The sequence below is a fragment of the Stigmatopora nigra genome, chromosome 11 (assembly GCF_051989575.1).
Source record: "Stigmatopora nigra isolate UIUO_SnigA chromosome 11, RoL_Snig_1.1, whole genome shotgun sequence".
In the NCBI taxonomy this organism is placed as follows: domain Eukaryota; kingdom Metazoa; phylum Chordata; class Actinopteri; order Syngnathiformes; family Syngnathidae; genus Stigmatopora; species Stigmatopora nigra.
The window spans coordinates 10,847,314-10,867,684 of NC_135518.1; the positions used below are offsets into that span (position 1 = coordinate 10,847,314).

The following is a 20,371-nucleotide window of genomic DNA, read 5'->3' on the forward strand; positions in this document are numbered from 1 at the left end:
ACCAGCATGACCAACCTGCCTCATAGCCAGACTCCCTTATGTCTTACTACTTACTCATCAGTGTGTGAACAGGCCCAGTATGCATGTGACCGCAATGGCAAGATGGAACTGAAGAGAATAGCTGAAATGGACAAAACTAATAGCATATCCTTCTTCTTCTTCTTCCACCATGAAGCAAGTGATGCTATCAGTGAGTCAGAGCACACAAAATCATCATTTGACATTTACGCTTTCAAGTCACATCTCAGGATTGTTTGACAAACTGGACCGGACCAATCACTCTTAAAACCCTGTTCTAACAACCATTGCTTTTTTTCCCATTTCCTCAAATAGCAGCTAATAACCTGCATTAGATAGAATGTGGGCCATACTTAAATTTTAGAGTGAATTTAACTTAAAATGTGATGAATTGCAAATCAAGTATAATGAAATTTAAAGCTTTGCCATAAAATGCACAAATACCAACAAACATAACTAACAATAATTTAGTAATCAACATAGTATGTAGTCAACAACAATGTGTTTAATCCTGATTGACTGCAAATATGATTTAACTTTTCTTTTTAGGTTTTCCATCAAAACTTGACATTTCAAGTGAAACTAGTTTGACCTGAAATTTAAATTCCTCCAATGCAACACATTGTGACATTTTATCCAATTCCCAAAGGCCTCTTCACTAATCATTAACTTGGCCACTGTTTGAGGAAGCATTTGTCAGGTACACTATCTACTTTTTCCTTCCAAACTTCAGTCACCTCATCTCATGTAACAATTTCTAGCAGGGTACTACTTTTTACCAACATAACACTAAGATAGAAATATGTAATGGCACTATTGTACATCTTAAAGCAGCAAATCATTCCCCCTGTGCTTGTGAACAAAACAAAAGCAATGATGAGTCTAGGTTGCTTGCTCAGGATCAAGAGCGTCTAGCTGGCTAGACTCAATTACTGGTGACTAGTGAAGCTTGTATTTTAATGGCATTTCATGAATTGCTTTAAGATTTTATTTTTGTTGTTGCCGCATTAGTGTGATGTTGTTGGTTAGGAACCAATATTTGTCTAATGTAAGTGGCTCTCGCTGCTTTTCCTATTTTTTTTTCCCCTGACCGGACATTGCACTTTTCGCTAAAACTGTATTTTACAAAAGGGATGCTTCATCTGTAGGAGAATAATTCATCCCTCCATTTTTCTTTCGTGTTTCTCATTTTCATCATTTTTGAAGGTTTAATTTCACAGAAATGATGCCAGCTTTAGTGTACTGTATGTGAAAAGGCTGTTAGGAATACCTAAGCCAACAACAAATGCACCTTGACCTGCTAAACTGGTTTAAAATATCACTTTTGAACCGGATCAAGATCAAACTAGTAGTTTCTCTGAACTTCAATGCTTTTATATATCATTTATAGTTTAACCCTTTATAGGGCAAGTGACTATTGGGTCATTTCAAAAAGTCCTAACCCCATAAAAACTGAGCATCTACTTACAAATTATGTATCTCTATTTTTTTATTGATTTATTAGTATTAGATATTTTTTCCTAAATGTTTACATGTATAAAAACTCCATTTATAATTCAAAAATACTTTGGGAATCATTGGCAGCCAAAAAATTAAGGGAGTGCCTTATAAAGGGTTAAATCTGTGCGACTTTGTCATCTTATCTTACAAAATCAGGCTGCTGCATTAGCTCAAACCATCCCAATTTTTACCCCCCAACTCCTCCTTTATGTTTACACTGAAATGTTAACCTCAAATCTGTTAATAATAGCTAGCGTTCATCCGGTGAAATATGATTGAAGATTTTTTTTATTTCTTTGTAGCTGGCCTACATGATTATGGAATTAAGTTATTACAAATAGCGAGTAGGTGTTGTTTTTAATTTCCAGGCAGCTTTTGCAGGAGTATTTTTTTAAAGCACAATGAACAGAAATGAGGACAGTGTTAATTTTATGTTTTGGTGGATCAAATCATCTCATCATCATTACAAGTGAAGTATGGAAATTTTATGATGAAGACAAAAATGGTTCCAAATGCTTACTCCTAGTCAACATATCTCTTTTGTTTTCATAAATAACCAGTTGGGGGCAATTAGACCACCGGTCTGAAAGCATCTGTGATGCTGTGATATTCCTTCTCCCGTACTTTCTGTCATTTTCTCTCATACAGTATTTAATATCAACTCGTGTCTGTGAAGTAGTTTCAAATTGTGGATATCATTTCATGTGTGTCAAAGTATTTCTTTACAATGCTCGTTTTCCATATCCCCTTATTGTCTTATGGCATTGAGATAAAGACCTTTTTTCCAGAGTACAGTATGGTGGCTATCTGGGAAATATAATCCAAGCAAGCAACTGCATGGAATAAATGCTCATGTACTGTAACAAACATGTTGTTCTGCTCTTATTAGTAGTTATGTTTCTTTTTACCTTTTTTTCCTGGAATGCCATGTGTATATATATATGTATATGTATGTATATATACAGATGTATGTATATGTATGTATATATACTGATGTATGTATATGTATGTATATATACTGATGTATGTATATGTATGTATATATACTGATGTATGTATATGTATGTATACATAATTTACACACCCAATATAGATATTCTGATGTGACAAAATAGTAATCTGCATCATGTAAATTGCCCTTCTGTCGATAGGTAGCGATAGTGTGCAGTTGTAGTTTACAAATCACCAGAGATGAAGATACTTACGCGCCTGCGCACAAAAAACGACAGCTGCGGAAAAATGAAGCGACGTTAAAACGCTGCTGAAGAGGTGCGTGTTTTTTTGACTCCAAATGTTTGTATTTTAAATGATCTGTGCTTAAACTTTGATCAGTTCAACGTCTGATCTTATGTTTTTATGCTTTCGCTCGTGATCAAGTGTGTGGCAATAAATCCGTACCATTAACATATGTTTAATACAGACTTCCCGATTAGAGGAAGAGTAGTGCACCTTTTAATTGATTGATTAAAAAAGAGCGTATTTCTCATTTTCTTGCGATCTACAAATTTCTCACAACTACTGGTATCCCTTTTAATTTCATTGTAAAATTCCAAGTAGATCTGAAGTTATTGGGGAAATTGTGAAAGATTTTAGCCCGTTGAAATAATTATAAAACCTAATGATGAAGGATCAGTTACTGTGTAGTCCCAAATGTTTTAAGCCATATATTAGTATTTTTTTTTAAATCACATGTTCAGTACGACATGACCTTAATATATACTTGACATCTGACTTGAAAACCTGAATTTAGGTGCCTTCCCAGTGCCAACCAAATTGCATTATTACCATTCACTAACAGCTAAAGATATCCTTGTAATACATTTGCAGATCTTTTCAGGTTGACGGCATCATGGTGTGCCAGCGGCCCCTTTGCAGCCCCTCGTCGGCCTACACGCTAGTCCTGGGCATCACCTTCGTCTCTCTGGGCACCGGTCGGATCCTGCTCTTCAAATTCGCCGCCAACGCAGGTAATGCCATCCTTATAATGAACAATTCTCCAACAACTAATGTGGCTGAATTTTATCTACGTGCAGAAAACAAGTATGACTTCCTCCCGGCGTCTGTCAACATGTTGGCTGAGGCACTCAAACTGCTCTTCTGCCTCGTCATGTCAGTCAGGGTGTTCATCCGAGGTAAGCCTGGGCATTTGTTTTTAGTCAACAAAGTAGAAATTATCATGATTATATGATGATAAATGTGATTTTTGCCATCTCAGAGGGCCGCTCCTGCAAAGATCTGGGCTGTTCTTCTGCCTCGTCGCTCCTCAGTTCTCTCAAGTGGGCCGTCCCTGCATTCCTCTACTTTCTCGATAACCTCATCATTTTCTACGTGATGACCTACCTGCAGCCTGTAGGTCATCAGAATATGTATTTTTAAATTGAGTGGCACAGCTTGTCAGCCATTGAAATTTTGACACAAGTTTGAAAACATTTTACGTTGACTGCATGTTTTCTGTTTTTTGTAATTTTTGTGTGACTTTTTATTTAATTTTTTTTCTTTTAAGTATCGTGTCTGATGTTGTTTTCTCCCTCAGGTCATGGCAGTCCTCTTCTCAAATTTTGTGATTTTAACCACGGCTGTTCTCTTCAGAGTTGTTCTAAAGTAAGCCATTTACTTTTCATAAATATATATGTATATAGTATTCAATGTAAAATATTCCCCACTTTCATTGATTTGACTCCACCACTTTTGTAAGTTTGGCATTTAACAAAATAAGAATGTGTTTTCATTTATCTCCCACCAGGAGACAATTATCCTGGGTCCAGTGGGCAGTCTTGCTCATCCTCTTTCTGTCCATTGTCTCATTGTCTTTGGAGTCAGAGAGCCAGAAGTCAGAGGGTTTGGTGTGGGGAGGCCGCCCAAGACCCCTTTCCGCACCCTCTAACTCCTGCCTGCTCTATACTCAACTATTGGAGGAGATGAAGAACAGCAGGTATTTGTAATGCTATATTACAATGTCTTACCATGTCCAGGGCTTAAAAAAAATAAAAAGCTAATATATCTTTGGCCATTTTCAGTGGCTCACCGTTGCCAACGACGGCGTCACCCGGTTGGGGCTGGCTGGGCGCGGGTCATGCGCTACTCCTCCTGCAGTGCTTCATCTCATCCATGGCCAACATTTACAATGAAAAGATCTTGAAGGAAGGCCAGCAGCTCAGTGAGAGCATCTTCATTCAGAACAGTAAATTGTGAGCCCCGCCGAAGACGAGTCGCCATCGCCACCACCCTGTGGTCCGAACTTTTGTCGCTTTGCAGGTACGCCTTCGGCGTGGCGTTCAACGGCCTGACCCTGCTTAGCAGACGAGAGTCACGGGGCCTGGTTGTACACTGCGGCCTCTTCTATGGACATAACGTCTACTCTCTGGCCTTGGTGCTCGTCACGGGTCAGTCACATGCATACACGCCAATCTCATCCAACAGAACAATGCACAAATCTATCCAAGTTGTAAAATTTGCCGTTTCCTATTCGTTAGCATGCCTGGGCCTCTCGGTGGCGTTCATCTTGAAATTCCGCGACAACATGTTCCACGTGCTGACGAACCAGATCACCAGCGTCCTGGTCATCGGCCTGTCGCTCTTTCTCTGGGACTTCCGGCCCTCCCCGGACTTTTTCCTCAAGGCGCCCGTCGTGCCGCTGGCTATCTTTATCTACAACGCCAGCCGCCCCCGAGACCGGCTCTTTCCGCCGCGGCTTGCCAACGGGGAGCCCTTGATGCGGTCCAGAGGGGTGAGTGCTTCTCCCACATTTTCAGGTTGTCAAGGAAGGGGGTAAAAAGCAGAAAAAGCTCTGTAGCAGTGGTCGTCAGTTCTTTTAAAATGTGACTTTATTTAAATGTACTGTATTTTGTCCCAGGATGGCGAGGAGCTGGAACTGCTGACCAAGGCCCACCAAGACAGCGACTCGGAAGAGTCTTTGTAGTGCAGGATAAAAAAGGCAGGATTTATTTTTTAGCAGCTGGCTGCTGGACAGGTCAGATTGACTCTGAAACATGTGACCTTTTTCCCCCCTTTTCTTATCGCAGCGAACTAGCATATTTGTCATTTTCCCCTTGGTAAGGATTTTTAACCATTTCGACAAATGTAACATTTGTCCTCTAAGGGGCCAATTACTTGTTTCTTTGGTAGGTGGGCTTTAAAATGAATGTAATTTCTGGACTGTAAGCAGCTCCTTTTTTTTCCTGGGCTTTTTGGACTGCAATAGCCTAATGAGCCCATTAAAAAGGTATATCCTTCCTCGGGGGCTCAAAAGTATTGATGCAGAAATGTCCACATACAATACTTGATTGTAAAAGGTATTGTATTTGTCTTTTTAACTCGTTGGCTGCCTTTTGAAGGCACTGCACTTAATTTTTTAATGATTCAGTATTTGTACAAAATCTGCTTTTAGTATTGCGTGAATGTTTTTATTTTTTTATTTTACACGGAGGGTGTTGCCTAAAATCGCAATATTTCCCACTATGAATCCTTATCCAAATTAAATAGCAAAAGAAAGTAAGAATAAACAGAATCAGGCTTCTAATAATGAACTCAAGTTGGCTACCATTGACAAATATAAACATGCATTTTCTAATGGTAGGCAAAACATGAAATGAGTGGCCTAGAAAGAGTTAAGTTGAGAGCACAAACTAGAGAAAAGCCCCGCGGACTGTAAATGGGTTTTTTTACAGGCACAATGCTATGCTACTATTTGGCATCAAACTGTGAGTATTTTTACAAGGCCAATGAACTGCTGTATGTGTACTTGGCCAAAAACTGCTGCTCATCTGTGTTGTAATGTGGTGGGAGGTGGAAAAAGAAATAAAAATATTTGTAAGGCCACATATAATATTAATAATTGAAGATTTTTTTTCTACATTATTCAGATAAAGTCGTTTTTCTCCACGATATTACACTTCACCGCTATTTATTCCAGTCCACCATCTTTTGTAAATAACTTGCATACAGAAATGTATGGAGGATTTGATCCAACAACTCCTAGCTAGTAAGTGCGCAAATGTTCCCACCCGCCTCACTATTATTGCATGAAATGGCTCACTATATTTCTATTTCATTTGAACAGTGACAAGTTGGAGGTTGCCTGCCGGGATTCGATCCAACAACCCTTTGTGTGGTAAGTCACTACTCTACCTCATGAGCTATTGTGCCACCCAGCTTCCTACTGTGGCATTGAATGGCTCACTACATTTCCATTGCAGTTGAAGTGTGACAAGTTGGAGCATGACAGGATAAGATCCAATGAACTCTTGTGTGGTAAGTTAATACTTTACACTTTCTCATTGAGCAGCCAACTGGTTTCCCCCCCTCACTCATTTCAATTTTAGTATTAATAACGACAAAGGAAAGTATAACCACTTGGTGGCGCAGAGGTTAGAGCACTGGACTCCTGTCTGGGAGACCTAGGTTCGATTCCCGGTCGGGACACTTTTCACTTAGTTGTTTCTTTGGACTTCTTGTCAAGAAAGTCAAATGATTACTAAGGAAAGTGTAACCACTTGGTGGCGCAGAGGTTAGAGCACTGGACTCCCATCTGGGAGACCTGGGTTCGATTCCCGCTGCCGTCGTTTGGCTGAAAATACTTGGGAAGAAGAATTGGTCAATGGAATAAGAAGGGAAAAAAAAAAAAGAAAAAACTTTTTAATTTATATTAAACACTTAGTCATACTTTTCAGCAAAAGGTTATATTCCGAACTGCCTTCGGCAGTTCGGAAGAATGTTGATGGACCTGTATGTGCGAAAGGCGTTCTCGGGTCGGCCTTCGGCCGACCCTCGACCGCTTGCTTGGTCAGTGAACCGCCGACACCGGGAAGCGAACTCACGTTCTCTCGGTGCAAAGGCGAGTGTGCAACCCACTACACCAACTCGTGCCCCACTTATACAAGGGTGTTGAAACGTTTTATCCAAGGAAATGGGGTGAAACACTTAGTCATTTTTTTCACAAAATGCTTCATCCACCACTGAATACTTATACTTATACACTTAAACACTTAGACATTTTTACTTATTCTTTTAACTGAATATTTAGAAAATCTTTGCCGGCACTGGGAATTGAACCCAGGACCACACCGGTGGCAGACTGATGACTTAACCACTGGGCCACCACCCAGTGAGAGTAATTGGTAGTACTTGTACTTTTATCTCTTTCATTTACCTGAAACACTTAGTCATTTTTTTGGACAAAATGCTTCATCCACCACTGAAGACTTAAATACTTAAACACTTAGGCATTAGAACTTATTCTTTTAACTGAATAATATTGGTAAAATCTTTGCCTGCACTTGGATTTGAACCCAGGACCCCATAGGTGGAAGACTAATGACTTATCCACTGGGCCAACACCCAATGAGAGAAAGTAGTAGCACTTGTACTTTTATCTCTTTCATTTACCTGAATAATATTAGAAAAATCTTTGCATTCACTAGGATTTGAACCCAGGAACCCATAGGTTGGAGACTGATGACTTATCCACTAAGCAGTAGTACTTGTACTTTTAACTCTTTCATTTACCTGAATAATATTAGGAAAATCATTGCATGCACTTAGATTTGAACCCAGATCCACAGGTGTGGGAGACTGATGACTTATCCACTGCGCCACCACCCTGTGAGAGTAGGTACTAGTACTTGTACTCTTATCCCTTTCATTTACCTGAATAATATTGGGAAAACTTTTGCAAGCATTAGGACTTGAACCCAAGGCCAAAGAGGTGGGAGACTGATGACTTATCCACTGGGCCACCACTCTCCAAGATTAATCACTAGTATTTATTGTTTTGTCTCTTTTCACTCCCATATCATACTTAATAATAACATTTTACTCATTGAGGTATGTGCCCAACCCACCACCCTACTTTCTCATTGAGCAGCCAACTGGTTTCCCCCACTCATTTTTTAATTTTTTTTTAAAGTTGCAGGTTCCAAACCTGCTATCCCTCGCATGGTGGACAGACACTCTACTCATTGAGCCAAGTTCCCAAACCACCATCCTACCTTCACATGTAGCAGCCAACTGGTTTCTCCTTCTATGCAAGGTAATCGGTACAAAACCTGCAACTTAAAAAAAAAAAGAAAGAGAAATTTGGGTGGTGGGTTGGGCACTTAACTCAATGAGTAGAGTGCCCATTCACCATGCGAGAGAGGTTGTAGGTTTGAAACCTGCAACTTAAAAAAAAAAAAAAAACTTAGTCTTTTAGCAGCCAACTGGTTTCTCTCTCTAAAGTTTTTTTTTTAACCCACCTCCCTAGTATGGCATGGAATGGCTCACTATTTTTCATTTCAGTTGAAGAGTGACAAGATGGAGGATTGACTACATGTTGCATGGTAAGCAGGCACATTACCTCAAAACCAAACTTTTACCTGTTTAGTGCACATTTTTTATTGAGAACAGCCCCAACACCCTAGCGGTTTGGCTGCAACACATATATCAAATGACGACAACGAGCATACAAACAGCCATGAGTATAAATAAAATCTTTGGAGCAGGAACCGGCGATAATGTGAGATGTTTGTATTGAAGTTTAAAATACATTTGCCAGCAGGCTCATCTCTGCCTTTACTGGCGGATATTAAAGAGCGAACGAGCGGCTATATACGGAGAAAGTGGCTAGCCCAAAAGCTATGATTAAAAAGGCACCACATACCGCCCAATGAGCTCATCTGCTTGGGTTTGGGAAACGCAAAATGTCAAAGAGGGAGGGGGGGAACACGCAATGGCACAGCACGGCACTCTAGTAACCGTAACCCTGGTGGTAGCCGTCCTGGTAGCCGTGCTGGTGGTAGCCATAGCCGCCATACTCATCCTCGGGGCAGCGCATCCCCAACGACTGCTGGATGGCCATTTCCTGCCGGCGCAGCTGCATGGAGTCTACTAGGTCGTAGATGATGGCCATAGACCACATGGGCGAGGGGTACCAGGACTTGACGTTGCCGTCTTTGCCCACCAGCAGCATGGAGAAGTACTCTGGGCTGATCTGGAAGTAGTTCCTTATGTCTTTGACCAGGTTGGCTGAAAGGCCTTCACGATCCACTGTGGAGCTCCCTGGATAGACGACACACACAAAAAAATTCACAACATGACATATGATAAAAAATGATTACAGCCATATAATCTAGATTGTGTGGTGACAAGTAGGGGTGTGTTCACAGATGGATAGTAACGGATCGCTGATTTTGCAGGTCGAATCCAGACTTTTGAATTCTCCAAGATCTTACCATTAAATGGATAAAGTTCCAGGACTCCGCCCATATCTGACAGTTCTGTCCCAACCAGCTTCAAAATGGAGATGTGCCTTAATCCTGCAAAAATGGGAAAAGTTGGAATGTTATGCACATTGTTTTGCCTACAACCAAAATTCAACCAATGAGAAGAAATGTTCAACATTAGAGGTAAGAGTATCAAAGTGTAACAAATGAATAAAATGGCATATATTCGAAGTGAAATGAGATGAAAAAGCATAATCTAACAGTTTCTCACCTAGGTTGCAAGCCTGGCTGCCCAAGCCATAAAGCTGCTGCTGATAGGCCCACTCCTCATCGTTGGGGGTGGAGATGATTAAAAGACGTCGCCTCCAGCGGAACCTGCCGTCACCAAAAAAAATCTCAAGTTGGGGCATTCAAACTTAAGGCTCGCTGCCCGTTGTCACACAGCAAATGACAAACATAATGGACAATATGGCCCACACAAAGAGCTTGAGTACAACCTATGTTTTGTTGCACTTCTCCCTTTTAACACTAGATGACACTGAAACATTTCCATCAATAAGTGCATTAATGTTAAGATGCCTGTGATTTTTAAAATAAATGTTGTTCAGCAAAGCGCACAGTGTAATAGTTTCTCTTTTTCAAATCCATGATTCCTGCCATTGCCACTTCTACACATCAATTTCCTTGCCATTGACAGAAGTCTGTCGGATTTGATACCCCTATTGCTGGGTATTGAAGTGGTTACCTGGAGAGGAAGTTTTCCAAGGACCTGGGCTTGTCTTCTTTCTTGCAAAGCACACCGTCCCGCTTCTGTTGCTCCATCTCTCGAATACGTGATGAGAAAGTGTCCATGTAGTTGAACACGGATTTCATGGCGATGGGGACCTCATAGGTTTGCTGCACAAAAGAATGGAGGCCAGATCAATGCAGGCATCGAACGTTAATCTAATTTAAATTTGTGGCAAAATACCTTTCCTGGCCTCTAGCAAAATGGCTTTGAGACACATTGGAACAGTTTAACACAATAAAAAAAATAAGGACAGCTGGGAAGAGGTATATTTTCCAGCATATTTGCGTATTTTTACTGTAGTTGTGGTGCGGCCAGGCGCATATTTTGCATACTTGATCTGCTCTTTTGGGAAGCGAGACCCGGGAATAGCGAGCGCCGCGAACCAATGCGTCCAAACCACAACCAGCACTCATTCCGCCGCACCCCTTACCATTCCCACCCACCCAATGGCCACATCCTCGCAGGTCAACTGAGCGAGTGAACACTAGCCCCTTTGATGCCCGTGTCCAAAAACAAGCCTGACATTTTTTTTCCCCTGAGGTGAGCACGCTAGCGTCTGCTGGGCAAATGCCGCGCCGCCTGAATTAAAACAGTGTTTTCGGCAAAGGCGGCGGCGGCGTGTTGGCGGGACAGCGGTGGTCTGGCGGGTCGGGACAGGAAAAATAGAGGATGTGCGTGAGCAAAGAATCTTAAAATGGCGTTATCTAGGACGACTTAAAAATAGTAAGAGTAGTTGAGTAACACTAGTGATAGATTGCCATACTTTGTATTCCAAAAAGACATCATAGGAAGTAAAAAAAATCAACAAAAATCAATGGTACATACAATTATTGAATCGTTCCAAAAAGATACATTGCCTACTTGTGCATTCTTCGATGGAATTTAGGTGTAAATAAGCCAGATTTCAACATTACACTAACACGAATTGTAAAAATGTTGTTTTTTTTTCCTCAAAAAGTGCAAAGATCTCTCTCACCTTGACTCTCATGTCAGTGTCCGTGAGGACCATGTGGAAGTCGTCATGGGTCATCCCAAACTCTTTCCTCAGCTGGGTGATCAGATCTTGGTTAACCAGGTCCTCCTGACGAAGTCCTTTCATGGGCTTGTCCTTCTCTAAACGACACAAAGTTTTGCGGTTCAGAACCGGTGAGCAAATATTTGGCGGACACTCTGGGACAAAAAAAAGGCCACAAAGAGCCCCTTTTTACTCCTCGGCAGCCATGAAATAAGCTTCCACATTGACTTTTGACCTTTAGATTATTTAACAAACTACTTTAAAGCATGCAACACATAAATAAATTTAAAAAAAAATTATATGATTTATCACTTTGGACTCACTCAATGGCAGCCAATAAATTCACCAGCATCATCAATGGAAGTCATTAAATACATTTTAAAAACCTTTAAAATAAGGCCACTGGAAACGGATTTAAAAGGAGACAAAGCTATTTTGGGAAGCATATCTATCAACTGACGAACCCGTCTCCAGATGGAGAGATCATCTAAATCCACCACCACCGGGGAGTGGAGCCACAAAGAGAGAGAGAGGGGAGCCAAAAAAGTACTGGTTTGTACACGCACACAGCTTTTAATTCCCCCCCAGCGTGCGCCGTGGGCGGATGACATCACCTCCGAGCTTTTCTAACCAAAATTACACGTGCATGAAACTTTGGCTTGTGTGGGAACACGGCGTTTACAGTTTTTTGCCAAGTCACAAAGTATCACGTTTTGTTGCTTCTTACCCAACTGGTAGTGGTCGATTTTCATGGTGGAGTTGGCCAGAGAGCCAAAGATGGTGACGATGGAGACTTTGCGGATTGCCATCTCACACACCGACTCCAGGTATTCGTCCCTCTGCTGGGCGTACATCTTTTCGTCCTCGCTGGGGGACGTCACCAACTGCAAAAAAATGAGGGAGGCCATTACACATTGATTTTTTTTTTTTTTTTACCGTCAAAGTTCAATTTACTACAAGTATTTTTTTTGCAAACAGCTTTCCGCAATAATATTTACATTCTTTCCATTAGGATTGGATTACACACTCAAATCAATAAAACCAATTAAAAAATTAACACCGATTCCAATGTTTTTAGGTTGTTTTTTTTGCCCTGAAGCCTCTAGTTGAAAATATCCATAATATAAATACTACATGTTATACTAATATACATATTTCTAATTACTGTCTATAATTTTGTGCTGGTGCTTTTATGCCATCTGAATGTAACTCAATAAATCTTTTTATATGAAGCAGACAAATTTGATTAAAAAAACAAACCATAATAAAATGTATACTTCATGTAATAGTGTATCTATTTTAGATGACTTCATAGGAGCTAAATTTGAATAAAAATCCATTCTAAAAAATGTATATATTACATGGTATACTTACTATATTTGAGTGGCTATTGTCATTTTGGATGACTTGTCTATTGTCTGTCTTGAAACCAAAATAAAAATATATTGCATTTTTTTAAAGGGCTACAGTTCAGCTGTAGAGTGAATGCTGACATCAACATGCAAGTGGGGCATAACATATGCCTTCCCAGTCTGCCAACAAATCTAAAGTCTACAGAGACGCAAAGTCTGTTCGCACACAGCTGAGCAAAGTGAACCGCTACGTAAAAGTACCTCCAGGAAAAAAAAGCCTGAACAAGCACTGGCTACACTGACATTAGCCTTAAAAAATAACTTCCCAAATAACTTCAACATATGAAGGTACTTATCCTATACCATACAACATATAGATTGATGTTACCAATGTATTGTTATTAAAATTTGTGACGGTTACGAATTGTTTTGAAAGCAACGCGGAGATTCTCACCAGCAATCGGCGCCGATTCTCAAAGTAGTCCAGGAAGGAGGTCAGCGACCCCTTGGGAGGAGTCTTCTTGGTAGGCTTGGGGTAGTCCTCCTTTTCCGGATACTTGGACGCCTTCTTTCCGCCCTTCTTTCCCGTTTTGCCTCCCCTCCTTTCAGCTTTCTTATCATTTTTCTTCTTCTTGTCGTGCTTGGTTTTCACCTTCCTGGTGGGACCGGCGTCGGCCGATGCGTCAGACTCCTCCGGGGACGCCACCACGGTGGGCTCCACTTCGTACTCATTCGTCAGCGTCTGCGTCTGCACACAACAGTTTTGTTATGTTATTTTTCTTTGGATTCTTCCATGATTAAGTCACTTAAAGTGTGCCAATTCTGGGAAGGACTTTGTCATAGACTTCATGTTTACATGACTTGCGGACAAGTAAGCGAGTCAAGTCCTTCAAGATGTTGGAAGGTGACCTCAAATAAAGTAGCCAATAAAGAAAACCAGACTTGGAGCCAGAGCCAGAGCCAGTGGCTTTTCTCTGGGTATTATGGCTTCCACCAGCATTTCAAAAGAAGACTGAATTTACAGTAGTACTTACCTTCTCCCCTCTGTTTTTTTTCCTGCCAGGTTTCAACTTGGAGGGCTTCCTGGTGACGTCCACGGCTTTGTGGACGTGCGGATGTTGGCTGTCGTCCTCGTGCGTCTGGTTGTCCCCGGCCGGGGTGGTTTTTGCCGGGTGCTGCTGCTGCTTTTCATTTCTCCTGTGATAGTATGGATCCTGAGTGGTTCCAGGGGCGGGGAGCAGCGCCGACTGGGCGTAGCCTCTGGTCGGCGTCAGGGTGGTAGTCGTGCGCTTGGCGGTGTTTCTACGTGTGGTGGTGGCTTTCGTTGTCGTGGTGACAGTTGTTGGCCTGGTTGTAGTTGTTGTTGTTGTTGCCCTGGTTGTTGTTGTTGGCCTGGTTGTTGTTGTTGTTGCCCGAGTCGTTGTCGTGGGGGTCGTGGTAGGCTTGGTTGTTGTCACGGTGGTGGTTGTCGCCGTTGTAGTCGTCGTCGGCTTTCTCAGAATTTTCTTTGGCGGTTTTCCTTCCGCGGGTGGCCCGACTGTCCGTGCAACGCCCATGAGGAAAACCACATTGGAAAAATACACGGTTTCATTGCAGGATTTAAACCGATGTTGCACCGATGCCATTTTTCAGATCCGGCCTGCACTTTTAATGGAATACAACAACAGCATTGGCGTGACGATTCTTACCGGTAAGCGTGCCTTCCTCGACTTGGCCCTCCACACCGGCTCCTTTGCACTTTTGGACGAAGCCTTTTTGGCGAATCTTCTCCAGCCGTCTCATGGGTGACTGGTCAATGACCTCGTACATGGCCTCCAGTCTAACGGGATATGGGTACCTCTCCTCCACCTGCAGGGTCTTTTTCAGCAGCACCATCCCAAACTTCCCTGCAGGATAAACACAAGTACAAAAGAGCCCCATCAAATCTAGCTCTGAATAAGTTGCCATTATCAAATCAATTATCTGACACAAGTATCTATGTCAACGTCAGTGACCCATGACATTTGTTACGGGCATCATCCTGTGGCAGCGAATAGTTGAGTTTTCCAGGAAAGCAAAAATTGCATTGGCAGTCGAGCTGTACCTTTCTCCAGTTTGAGGAAGCTCATGAGTCTGGGAATGAGGGCAGTATCCAGCGGCTCTTCCATCACTTTGCCTTCAGTGGTGATCCTCCGCACTTTGCCCCCCATCTCGCCCTCTTGGTGGAACATGACGATCTGCTGGACGTGCCTCTCGGCCAGCTCGCAGTACACATCGTCCTTCAGCAGGGACATCATGAGGCGGTAATAGCCGTCAGAATCGTGAGGCGCAGAGATCACCAACACTCGATTTTTTCCCGCAAAAGTGGCCAGCAAGTTGGGCGAGCCGGGTGAGCTGGGCATCCGGGTCACCCTAGCCCGAGATCGCCCTCGTGGGGTCCCGGGGCGGGTCCCGGGTCTCGTGTTTTGCAGGCCTACGCCCTCATCCGCCTGCCAGCCGTTACTCGCCTCGGAGCTGTGTACGGAGACGGCGGACGCCAAACCGGGGCGCGCGCGCGACGCTCGGCCGTCCCGCAGTCGCCCCGTTACGGATCGCCCCGTTACGGGTCGCCGACGCAAACGCGCCCCGATCGGTCGTCTAACCCTGTCGGCCTCACTCGGCCAGATGAGCAGGAGACACGTTAGGGCCCAAACGAGCGTGAAAAGCCGCCTCATGGTGCCCCGATGACGCCAAACTCGGAAATGGAGCGCAGCTGTTAACGCATCTGCAATCGAGTGGGTTGATTTCAAGTCAAGACGGGCCAAGTTTCAAAGTTTCCCCAAACAAAAACAAAAAGAGATTCCCCTGCGTAAAAGAGGGCCGAATACAGCCAAAGATCTACTAAAAGTAGAAAAATCCCGCATTGGCCGACTCTATAAATCCAAATGTGCTCCCGATCCCGAAAAAAGAGCGTCTCGCGTTCAAAGACAAAACGCAGAAAAAGAAAAGTGATGATCCACGTCTCGTGTCCGAGAAAAGTTTTCAATCATGACACGGACGTCGTATCGGATTCCCAACAAAGATCCTCCAGTGGAAGTGCGAGGAAGAAATTGGCCGTCCTAAAATGAGGACTCCTCAGGAGATGTGTTTCCCCCTCCGCCAGTTCGGTGTGAAACTCCCCTTTCCGTCGCCTTTGAACTTCACACCAGCTCGAGCCGCAGTCTTCAAGTTCTTAAGATGTACTTGAAAAACATCGCGTCTTTCTTTTCCTTCTTTCTCCACAACGGATCTTTCTTCTTTCTCCCTCAACTTCCTTCCTCCCTTCCTTCCTTTTTTACCTAACGTGCAAACTAAGGATATCCCGATCACATGATAATGCATGCGAGTCCGAATGAGCCGATTTTTGAACATCTGTATGTAACTGCGTTTCGGGGGAGGGAGTCACATCGCAACGTAGTTTAATGTTTTTGTTGTTGTTGAAAACACATTTTCATCCCAATTTGAGATCCAAACAATATTGGCATATACAAGAGTTAAGAGTACAGCCAGAGGCGGTCCTGGGAAATCTTGCACCAGAGGCGGTCCTGGGAAATCTTGCACCATGGGCGGACAACCCTCTAACCCCCCAGAGCTCCCTCACGCACAAACATCTTTTACGCATGATTCAAATCCTCTGAATTGCTTAGCTAAGTAGCCTCTTACCCGATTCCGATATGACAGACCTGTACATCAAGTGAAAGTGCGTTTCCATTTGGCTCGGGGTAACATTTTTTTTAAAGGAATGTGCGCTGGACACCCAAAAACACGTGGGAAGAATCAGTAAATGACTGTAGGTCGATATATGAAACCTAGCAGATGTTTGTTGGAGGATATTGTGGTCTTCAAAAAAAAGGTGACACTCCTGTGCAATAATAGACAATTCTCCACTCGGAGCAAAAACTTTCCCACAACAGTACGATTAGAACCTTCTATTTAGATTTAAATACAGCAAAATTCTCATCGTCTGCAGGGAAGACTAAAATTTTGGACATATTGTTGGCAACATTTCTGTTTTAGTTTAGAAATAGCTTTTTTTCCTCTTCAGGGGAACATCGTAAATGGATTTCATGACCCATGTGAGAAGAATACTTGGAAAGCCAGATAATCTGATGATTTTCGTCCTTTTAGACATTCATTGACAATTGATACTTGTATCCTAGAATGCGGGAAATTGTTTTTCTGACCCATTTAACGAAAATAATCGCAATGCCAGATGGTGAAAACAAATGATTTGGACAGGGAAGTCCTTGACATTTACTTTTTCAACATAGAAATTGCCATGTTTTTCTATTTAATAGTTGTATTGTGGAACAGTGTAGCCTCATTTCCCAACACGTGTAACCACAATAGTTGCAGATGGCGAGATAGGAACGATACGGGGAGGTAGCCAACCCTAGTGTAAAGATATGTGATGTTGATGGGGGCTTTGGAATGAATGTGGGTTCCTGCTTACCTTTGTCGAGCCGTAGTTGAGGGCACACTTGAGGTGCGTGAAGGGAATGTTGTTGTAAAAGGCCCTCTGTGGAATGCGTTGCTCAAACACTACAAGATGGACCTTCCTCACTCAGTACTGGCAGAAATCCCCCCGCACATCTGTCAAAAATGGGAGAAAAAAATCAATCAAAACAAAAACTTAAAGAAGATAACAGTATTTCTATCATGTTGAGCTGATGTGCCATTAAAAGTCCTATTTTAAGTAGGCTTTCATCATATTATGAACAACAATAAGCCCTTTTTAATCAAGCAATTCTGCATATTGCATTGATTTGCTTCACTGAAACAATAAAAAAACAGGTAAACATTCATTGCCAGTGGCGAAAACTTTTGATGTAGTTTAAGAGGCCGCGTGATACTAATTGATGGCTAAACTGGAGTTGAGGGCGCGGCGGCGTTGGCTATAGCCGACATCTGGTAAGACGTCAGCTTTTTATACGGCCGCAAAATTGTAGCGCGCACGTTAAGAACGGCAACGATTAATGAGCGGCTAGTTTTCCGAGGGACCATAATTGAAGGTACGGGAGGTCACGTTTTTGGACAGCTCGCCCTTTTTTTTTCTTCTCTACCCAGGCATCTGTAACACGGGGCCGAGCAGATGGGAGAGGACGACCGGGTGGAGTGGGGGGGGGGGCGCTTCATCGGCAGGCTGCAAAAGCGCCGAGCGGCGCAGATGGCCGTGGGAGCAATCGCTCACGTTGGCGCTCTCTGTTGGGGTGAAGAATTTCAACCTGGATGGGCTCCAACACCTCGCCCGACCCTGACCATGATAAGCACTTTTAAATGATTTTTCTTTTATTTTTTTGCATAATTAATAGTTGGGCCAATGAAGTGTGTGATTATTGATTTGCATGCTAGAAAAAAAAGATGGTTGGGCGTGTTAAAGTTATACAAATAAACACGGCGTCCTATACTGGCTCGCAAATCTGTGGCTATATTTTGGCAAGAGGCTTTTTCTCCATTGTGAAAGAGACGTGATACATTTACGAGGGGGTGCCGAGGTTTGGAAGAAGCCAAGAAATTCGGGGCGGACTTTTTTTTGTCGTCAGCATTGAACCTGAGCCGAAAAAGGCACGAGCCAAAAGCCTTTTTCTCCGACAGGAAAACCCAAGGACGTGAGGGCCGACTTGAAATTCTTCCAGAGATCGGAATCAGGAGGAAAAAAAGATTTGGAGGTTTTGAATGTCTACTTTTAGCTCGGTGATGGAGGTCCAGCCAGAAAAAAAATGGGTGGGAAAGGGCTAGATTTTTCTTTATATTTCCTTTGTCTGATTTCAGCTTGTTTGAGATAGTGGTGTCAATTTAGTGCACTGGATACACACAGATAGACACTCTGTGGTAAGTAATGGTTTTGTTACCATGACAACTAGCCACCGTGGCTGCGTGTAGCACATATGAATGTTGGTAGAAAGAGGGAGATAAAAAATATATGTTAGTCACTTGATTGACAAGCAGTATTACAAGCAATGTAGCAAAGTACTTGTAAATCCAAATATAAATGCAAAGTCATTAATACAAATTGTATACTGTAGAACAAATAAATAGCTGTATTAAATAGCGTGCACTTTTAAAGATTCAATACAATAAAAATATTTGTCTTCTGATCAATTGTACTATTTGTAATTTGCATTGTTCCACAACTTTGCCATTATGAGCAAAAATTACATTTAAGGCTAATTCATGAGGATGTAACAATACAAGGCTGCCCTCTTGTGGTACTCTTGGTAAATTGGTACTTTTCTCACACTGGCATATGTTGCCCTTTTGAACTTCGAGTGACTTTTTTTAATAAGTGTATTCATTATTTTTATGCACCTCCCCTTACTCCCCCATTTGAAAATTCCTGCTAAACGTTGCCTTGAATTTACCACAAGAGGGCACTACTGGACAGGCAATTCTCATTTCACTCTGACCTGAAGTAACCCTCTTTTTTTTAAATGTCTGTCATATTTCATGAAAAATATCACATCTTTTAGCATTTATGTCCAGATCCAATCCGATACATTAAATGTGAACAAAGCTAATCTGACATTATACCCATATTAAAGCAAGATTAGCATATCAGTGGTTTCCTAATGAAGCAAAAAATATACTTCTTTGTAGCAGAAAATGATTTTAATATCTATCAATATATATTGCCTGGCTCTATATATATTGCCTGGCTCGGAGATAGGCACCAGCACCCCCATGATGGACAACGAACGAACGAATGAATGAATAATAAACGCACATTTTTTTCTTATAATTTCATACGCATCCAACTGAATTTGACCTGCTATTTTTAAAAAAATCCAATATTGAAAACCAAACACATCACATTGAAATGGATGTTCGTGTCAGCTATTTCTTCCAAAAATGCTTTGACAAGACGAAACACGCCCGGTCGTCCACTCGCCAAAGACGGGAGGGATGTTCCACGAACGCGAGTTATGCGCATGCCTTCCATTTTGCACGTTTTCTCAGAGGCAGCGCATTGCGAACGGTGCTGCTGTCGCTTCAAGATTTATCTCCTGAAACGCATTCCCCGGCGCCCCAAGGGGGGGCCCATGCTCAACTTTGACCCGCGTAAAGGGCCGCTTAGAAACGTCCGCATATACCTCGGAAAATACACTTAAGTGGAGGCCCCCGACTGGTCGCCCGGGGGATCCGGGGGGGCCTTGACCCATCTTGCTCGTGGCTTTCCCTGAAAACCGCCATGTTGGCTAATGCTAAGGAATGCTTTCCGCTTCTCCGGGCTAACGAGTCAGGATGGGAATCAACTCGTCGGCTCCCAAAAGGTTGCTTCGGAGAGAGAGACGGCGACATTTGAGACCTGACGTTGCCTGTACGAGTAATGCAAGGAATTTACGCTCACCTGACAGGGCGTGACCATATGCTAACATATCGTCCTACATTATACTGTATATATTTCATAATAGAAGCCTCACCTGAATTAAAGTCCCGCCTCCAGAGAATACACCATGAAGAATGGAAAAGAAGTGGCCTTTTTGGATTTGATCTGAAAAAA

General features: G+C 42.5%; 2 protein-coding genes across 8 annotated transcripts; one reads left to right on the forward strand and one right to left on the reverse strand.

Annotated features, from left to right (window-relative positions):
• Positions 1 to 2,718: 2,718 nt before the first annotated feature.
• slc35a5 (solute carrier family 35 member A5) lies at positions 2,719 to 10,328 on the forward strand. 6 transcript variants are annotated; one of them, XM_077728029.1, is made up of 15 exons: positions 2,719 to 2,787; positions 3,346 to 3,485; positions 3,552 to 3,650; positions 3,734 to 3,867; positions 4,052 to 4,119; positions 4,262 to 4,450; positions 4,536 to 4,706; positions 4,774 to 4,901; positions 4,992 to 5,245; positions 5,372 to 6,628; positions 6,714 to 6,768; positions 8,423 to 8,545; positions 8,794 to 8,834; positions 9,660 to 9,899; positions 9,992 to 10,328. In XM_077728029.1, exons 2-10 carry the CDS (start codon positions 3,368 to 3,370, stop codon positions 5,435 to 5,437), a joined length of 1,227 nt encoding a protein of 408 aa, XP_077584155.1. In that variant the 5' UTR covers positions 2,719 to 2,787; positions 3,346 to 3,367; the 3' UTR covers positions 5,438 to 6,628; positions 6,714 to 6,768; positions 8,423 to 8,545; positions 8,794 to 8,834; positions 9,660 to 9,899; positions 9,992 to 10,328. The 6 variants fall into 6 exon arrangements, with proteins under 6 accessions (XP_077584155.1, XP_077584153.1, XP_077584154.1 ...); XM_077728027.1 differs by having other exon boundaries at positions 9,690 to 9,899; XM_077728028.1 differs by having other exon boundaries at positions 8,423 to 8,834.
• On the reverse strand, positions 8,783 to 20,306 carry ccdc80 (coiled-coil domain containing 80). Of its 2 annotated transcripts, XM_077728025.1 has the most exons (11): positions 20,292 to 20,306; positions 17,324 to 17,463; positions 14,562 to 14,759; positions 13,908 to 14,410; positions 13,328 to 13,621; positions 12,249 to 12,405; positions 11,483 to 11,619; positions 10,462 to 10,613; positions 9,988 to 10,091; positions 9,726 to 9,809; positions 8,783 to 9,552 (listed from the first exon to the last, which is right to left on the reverse strand). In XM_077728025.1, the coding sequence occupies exons 3-11, from the start codon at positions 14,746 to 14,748 to the stop codon at positions 9,242 to 9,244; spliced, it is 1,929 nt and encodes a 642-aa protein (XP_077584151.1). In that variant the 5' UTR covers positions 14,749 to 14,759; positions 17,324 to 17,463; positions 20,292 to 20,306; the 3' UTR covers positions 8,783 to 9,241. The 2 variants fall into 2 exon arrangements, with proteins under 2 accessions (XP_077584151.1, XP_077584150.1); XM_077728024.1 differs by lacking the exons at positions 17,324 to 17,463; positions 20,292 to 20,306 and adding an exon at positions 14,957 to 16,332.
• Positions 20,307 to 20,371: the final 65 nt, after the last annotated feature.

What these genes read in the sequence shown, in the direction of transcription:
- slc35a5 (XM_077728028.1), top strand. Translation starts at nt 3,368, where the DNA reads ATGGTGTGCCAGCGGCCCCTTTGCAGCCCCTCGTCGGCCTACACGCTA. An exon ending in CAAATTCGCCGCCAACGCAG is followed by an intron (nt 3,486 to 3,551) that starts GTAATGCCATCC and finishes ATCTACGTGCAG; the next exon opens with AAAACAAGTATGACTTCCTC. An exon ending in GGCCTTGGTGCTCGTCACGG is followed by an intron (nt 4,902 to 4,991) that starts GTCAGTCACATG and finishes CCTATTCGTTAG; the next exon opens with CATGCCTGGGCCTCTCGGTG.
- ccdc80 (XM_077728024.1), bottom strand. Translation starts at nt 15,566, where the DNA reads ATGAGGCGGCTTTTCACGCTCGTTTGGGCCCTAACGTGTCTCCTGCTC. An exon ending in ACACTGACATGAGAGTCAAG is followed by an intron (nt 10,614 to 11,482) that starts GTGAGAGAGATC and finishes TCTTTTGTGCAG; the next exon opens with CAAACCTATGAGGTCCCCAT. An exon ending in CAGCCAGGCTTGCAACCTAG is followed by an intron (nt 9,810 to 9,987) that starts GTGAGAAACTGT and finishes CCATTTTTGCAG; the next exon opens with GATTAAGGCACATCTCCATT.